This window comes from Triticum dicoccoides, chromosome 3A (assembly GCF_002162155.2).
Source record: "Triticum dicoccoides isolate Atlit2015 ecotype Zavitan chromosome 3A, WEW_v2.0, whole genome shotgun sequence".
NCBI classification, from domain to species: Eukaryota; Viridiplantae; Streptophyta; class Magnoliopsida; order Poales; family Poaceae; genus Triticum; species Triticum dicoccoides.
In genome coordinates, this window is record NC_041384.1 from 620,690,006 (window position 1) to 620,696,412 (window position 6,407).

The 6,407-nt window shown below is 43.1% G+C and overlaps 1 protein-coding gene across 3 annotated transcripts in view; it reads left to right on the forward strand.

The window, feature by feature from the left end:
• Positions 1-6,271: 6,271 nt before the first annotated feature.
• The window catches only part of LOC119269636 (actin-related protein 2), a 12,409-nt gene continuing 12,273 nt past the window's right edge, over positions 6,272-6,407 (forward strand). For all 3 annotated transcript variants that reach the window (XR_005133677.1, XM_037551513.1, XM_037551514.1), the window contains exon 1: positions 6,272-6,376. Coding sequence is in view for 2 of the 3 variants with exons in the window: in XM_037551513.1 (XP_037407410.1) it covers positions 6,335-6,376 (42 nt within the window). In the remaining variant the exon portion in view is untranslated. The remainder of the gene's footprint in view (positions 6,377-6,407) is intronic.

The following is a 6,407-nucleotide window of genomic DNA, read 5'->3' on the forward strand; positions in this document are numbered from 1 at the left end:
ATCACCTCCTTCGGTAGAGTTTCATTTATATGATGTGGTTAAGAAGATGTCACTTTATGATTTTTGTCGGGTTTGTTTGATCCCTTTCGAGGGCAAAATAGAGGAACCACATCGTGATGATGTGGATGGGTTTATTGATACATCACTGTAGGGGAAACGAGGAAGGTTTCCGATGCACGAATCACTAGCATACATTTCCCTATTTTACGCTACTTTGCAATATTTGCTAGTCGTTGCTTAATTGGTCGCGGAAACTGTGGAAACCTTAGTGTTCCTGATATTATTATTTTGTTCCATGGTTTATTCTGTGATAACTCTGTGAGTATGGGCGGTATTATTGCTAAACGGTTGAGTCTGAACCGTACAAAGGGCCCCATCTTTGGTGGTATCTATACTTCACGCCTAGCTGCACATTTTAACATACCTATTAGGCATTATGAGAAGGAAGGAAAATTGCTGCCTCATGTTTATTTAGATTACAAGAGTATGATAGCACATGATTTTATTATAAAGAATAGGGAAGGGAAGCTTAAATACAAATTGTTCTTTGATAAACATCATCCGGAGATGATTACCTTGCCTGCTCCTTACTTGTTTGATTTATCTGCAGGCCAGTACCTCGTCTCGTCGGAGGACATTCATGCCTACCGGAACCCTGCACCAGCCACAGAGCCAGAGTCGGAGCCACAAGTTGATCCTCCATGACAGTCTAATTACCATTGGGATCCGGAGATGATTGCCAACCAGTGGCAGTCAGAGTCTTCTTCATCGCAGTACGACCCCAACTATTATTATGGATATCCGCCAGGCCAGCTGTGGCCATAGACCAACTTAGGCCAAAAGCCTAAGCTTGGGGGAGTACGTATTTCCCACCGATATTACATTTATGTTCACACACTCATTGCTAGATGTCGGTTCTCATACTTTTTCATTGTATCATCCATGCTAGTTTATTTTTCCTTTTTATGCTTTCTTCTTGTGTGTTTGATAAACCTTAAGAAAAACAAAAAAATTAGTTATAGCTTTTAATTAGTTTACTTTCCATGCTTGTAGTAGTAATTAAAAAGAAAACCCAAAAAGATTTCATGTTCTTCTTTTGCTTGTTGGGAGCTTTCCCATATAAATAGTTTTATTTCTTTTCTTTGGGGGTCGATAGGAGAAGACCATGATTAAATTGTTGAAGTGGCTCTTATATGCATAATTGTTGATCTGACAAAAAATCCCATATTGCCTTGTCTTCTCCTGTTTATTGAATGCTTGCAGATTTCAGCTTAGTCCAATGCACGCGCACTATTATTATTATTCACATCATTCAGTCGTGCAAGTGAAAGCCAATTATGACGATATATGATGGACTAACTGAGATGAGAAAAGCTGGTATGAACTCGACCTCTTTTGTTTTTGTAAATATGATTAGTTCATCGTTCTTGATTCAGCCTATTATGGATAAACATGTTTGCAATGACAACTAAAGATCATAGTTTCTTGTACCATGCTTGATTAGCTAGGAGCTTATAATGGTTTACCTTGCGTGCCAACATGCTATTAAAATGGTTATGATGTGGTATGATAGGGTGGTATCCTCCTCTGAATGATTTAAGTGACTTGACTTGGCGCATGTTCACACATGTAGTTGAAACAAAATCAACATAGCCTTCACGATATTTATGTTCATGGTGGATTATATCCTACTCATGCTTGCATTCGGTGTTGATTAATTTTAATGCATGTTCATGACTGTTGTCGCTCTCTAGCTGGTCGCTTCCCAGTCTTTTGCTAGCCTTCACCTGTACTAAGCGGGAATACTGCTTGTGCATCAAATCCCTTAAACCCCAAAGTTATTCCATATGAGTCCAACATACCTACCTATATACGGTATCTACCTGCCGTTCCAAGCAAATTTGTATGTGCCAAACTCTAAACCTTCAAATAAATATCCTGTTTTGTATGCTCGAATAGTTAATGTATCAACTAGGGTTGTCCGTATCTTCCATGTTAGGCGGGTTATTCTCAAAAGGAGTGGACTCCGCTCCTCACTCACGAGAAAAATGGCTGGTCACCGGGATGCCCAGTCCCATGCTTTATGCAAACTAAATCAAAATAATTGCAAACAAAACTCCCCCTGAGACTCTTGTTACTTGGAGGTACTCATTGTTTCGAGCAAGCCATGGATTAATACTTGTTGGTGGAAGGGGAGTATAAACTTTACCATTCTGTTTGGGAACCGCCTATAATGTGTGTAGCATGGAAGATATCGCCATCTCTTGGTTGTTATGTTGACAATGAAAGTATACCGCCCAAAATATTATTCATCTCTATTTCAAAACCGAGCTCTGGCACCTCTACAAATCACTGCTTCCCTCTGCGAAGGGCCTATCTATTTACTTTTATGCTGAGTCATCATCCTCTTATTAAAAAGCACCAGTTGGAGAGCACCGCTGTCATTTGCATTCATTACTGTTAGTTTACATTGAGTATGACTTGACTGGATCTCTTTTACCATGAATTACAATGTCTAGTCAGTCCTTGATCTTTAAAGGTGCTCTGCATTTATGTTTTGCGGTCTCAGAAAGGGCTAGCGAGATACCATCTTATTATATCATATTATGATTGTTTTGAGAAAGTGTTGTCATCCGAGATTTATTATTATTGCTCGCTAGTTGATTATGCCATTGATATGAGTAAACTTGAGACCTAAGCGTTATTGTGAATGTGGTTAGTCATAATCTTTGCTGAAAACTTGAATGCTGGCTTTACATATTTACAACAACAATAGCAAACAGAGTTTGTAAAAGTTTTTCTTTATCACTTTCAGTTTATAAACTAAATTGCTTGAGGACAAGCAAAGGTTTAAGCTTGGGGGAGTTGATACGTCTCCATCATATCTACTTTTCCAAACACTTTCGCCCTTGTTTTGGATTCTAACTTGCATGATTTGAATGGAACTAACCCGGACCAACGCTGTTTTCAGCAGAATTACCATGGTGTTATTTATGTGCAGAAACAAAAGTTCTCGGAATGACCTAAAACTTCACGGAACATCTATTCAAAAAATATAAAAAATATGTGCAAAAGATAGACCAGGGGGCCCACCACCTGTCCACGAGGGTGGGGCCGCGCCTGCCCCCCTACCTCGTGGGCCCCCTAGAGCTCCTCCGACCTCAACCCCAACTCTATATATTTGCTTTCAGGGAGAAAAAAATCAGAGAGAAGAAATCATCGCGTTTTACGATATGGAGCCGCCGCCAAGCCCTAAAACCTCTCAGGAGGGCTGATCTGGAGTCTGTTCGGGGCTCCGGAGAGGGGAATCCGTCGCCATCGTCATCATCAACCATCCTCCATCACCAATTTCATGATGCTCACCGCCGTGCGTGAGTAATTCCATCGTAGGCTTGCTGGACGGTGATGGGTTGGATGAGATCTATCATGTAATCGAGTTAGTTTTGTTAGGGTTTGATCCCTAGTATCCACTATGTTCTGAGATTGATGTTGCTATGACTTTCCTATGCTTAATGCTTGTCATTAGGGCCCGAGTGCCATGATTTCATATCTGAACCTATTATGTTTTCATCAATATATGAGAGTTCTTGATTCTATCTTGCAAGTCTATAGTCACCTATTATGTGTTATGACCCGTTAACTCCGAAGTGACAATAATCGGGATACTTACCGGTGATGACCGTAGTTTGAGGAGTTCATGTATTCACTATGTGCTAATGCTTTGTTCCGGCACTCTATTAAAAGGAGACCTTAATATCCCTTAGTTTCCGCTAGGACCCCGCTGCCACGGGAGGGTGGGACAAAAGATGTCATGCAAGTTCTTTTCCATAAGCACATATGACTATATTCGAAATACATGCCTACATTACATCGATGAATTGAAGCTAGTTCTGTGTCACCCTAGGTTATGATTGTTACATGATGAACCGCATCCAGCATAATTCTCCATCACTGATCCATTGCCTACGAGCTTTCCATATATTGTTCTTCGCTTATTTACTTTTCCGTTGCTATTGCTATCATCACTACAAAATACCAAAAACATTACTTTTGCTACCGTTACCTTTTGTTACCGTTACCACTACTATCATATTACTTTGCTACTAAACACTTTGCTACAAATATTAAGTTTCCAGGTGTGGTTGAATTGACAACTCAGCTGCTAATACTTGAGAATATTCTTTGGCCCCCCTTGCGTCGAATCAATAAATTTGGGTTGAATACTCTACCCTCGGAAACTGTTGCGATCCCCTATACTTGTGGGTTATCAGGAATCCGGCTGCCCCCGCTGCGAAGGCACGCGCTCCGGGCGCCAACGCTGCTGCGCGATCCCGGCCGACGGCGGAGAAGGTCGCCAAGGCCGCCGACGTAAAGAGGAAGAGGATTCCGGCTACAAAGAAGCCGCCTCCTTCATCCACTCCCTCCGCCCCGGAAAGAGGTTCCCCAGCGATGCCGCTCAACGGTGCTGCTCCCACCGCAAGCGAGGAATTTGACGAAATGGCCGGAAGGTATGCGTCTTCAGTCAGGGCAATTTTATTTGCTTTTCGCCATTTGCGATAGCTCGTGACTTGTTGTCGTTCATTATAGCGGTGGTTCGAACAATGCAACTGCCGAGTTCATGAACTTGTTGGACACCAACGCCATTGACATCGATCAGGCCCCGTTCGCCGCATTCGACTACAATGAAACAGAGGGAGGCGTGGATGATCATGGTGGTGAGGAAGAATTGGAGGAGATCGATGTGGTAACATATGAGCAATCGCAAACAAAAACTGGGAAAAGCCAGAGATCGAAGAACTACACGATCTTGGAAGATCAAATTCTGATCAGGGCATGGAGTGCGGTGTCTCTTGATGCATGCACGGGTACTTCTCAAACTGGCAAGAGGTATTGGCAAAGGATCGAAGATCAATACTTCTGCATGATAGCAAAGTACCCCAATAGGACTCCACGCACATTTCGGTCGCTTCAAGGGCGTTGGGATGTGATCAAGCCATGTGCAGCCGTTGGGCAGCTTGCTTGGAGCAAGTACGCAATGCACCTCCAAGTGGAACCGTGGAATCCGACTATGTGAGTTTGTTTTGCCTTTGTTCAAGTTGCGCATCATCATATTGCATCATTTCACTTTGTTTAAATTGTGTAGGACAAAATTGCCCAACATAGATACAAAGACATGGAAGCTTCGGAAAGCAAATTCTTCAAATTAGAGCATTGTTGGGACTTGCTTAAAAAGTGCGAGAAGTGGAAGTTGATCGACAAAGAATCCCCACCGAAGAGAGTTTCACTTACAAATATGGATGAAGATGAGGATGATGATGGCCAAAAAATTTGAACAAGCCCGATGGCGACAAGAAGACTAAGGAGAAGATGAAGAGAGAGCATGAAGTATCGAGCTTGTGGGAGAAGATTGATTCCATGGTGCAATCAAATGAGTTGATGTTGTTGAAGTCGTTGGAGATCAAGATAGAGTTGGCCGAGAAGAAGGCAAATAAGAAGCAAGAAAAGTGGCAATTGCTCAAGGAAGAGGGACTGCGCAAAGTGGCCATTGAGGAGAAAAGAGCAAGTGCCATTGAAAACAAAGCCATGTCCAAGTTGCTCGCCGAAGAGAATAAGATCATGACAATGCACCGCAATGACATGGAGGACCTCACCAAAGAATGACATGATATGGCAAGGAGAGAAACCTTGAAAAGGAGAATGGTTGCGTCAGCCAGTGCGTGTTATAGTGCCGGAAATGTTTTCTCTGCTCCATATGGTACAATGTCGATGATTTCGGTGCGGGAGTTGGAACAAGCGCCGGAGGTGGATTCGATGGTGGCGATGAATTTCAAGATGTACTCGACGGCGCGAAGTGAAGATCAACCAAGATGATGCCGGACGTGATCGTCACTTTTGTAAGACCCTCTTTTGCGTTTGTCCTACTAAATTGAAGCTTTTATTTGTGCGTAAAATGTGTTATATTGTTTGAATTTGAACTTATTTGCGAGAACGTATGTCAAATTCGAGAATTGAGCGTCTTTGGTTTGCGGATCGACGCGGCGGTGTCCGAATAGACCCCGCAAAAAGCCGACCCGTAAAAAATGTATATTCCATGAATATTCTTTTTTACGGGTCCGTTTGGGGTATGCATCTGCGGCTGTTCGAGCTAGACCGCAAAGGCTGTTTTCCGCAAATTGTAAACGCGTTTTGCGGGCCGGCCGGATGTGGGGTCTACTAGAGATGCCCTAACAATGTGATAGGCGTTGATCATTTTCGAAAAAAAAAACACCAATCGAGAGGCCTCAACCAAAAGCCGAACACACCCTCCGGAGGTTGGCGAGGGAGGACGGCTAGAATGGAGAGCAACAAGGTGGTGGTGTGCGACAACGGCACCGGGGTAAGACTCCATCCCACCGCTGCCGCCGCCG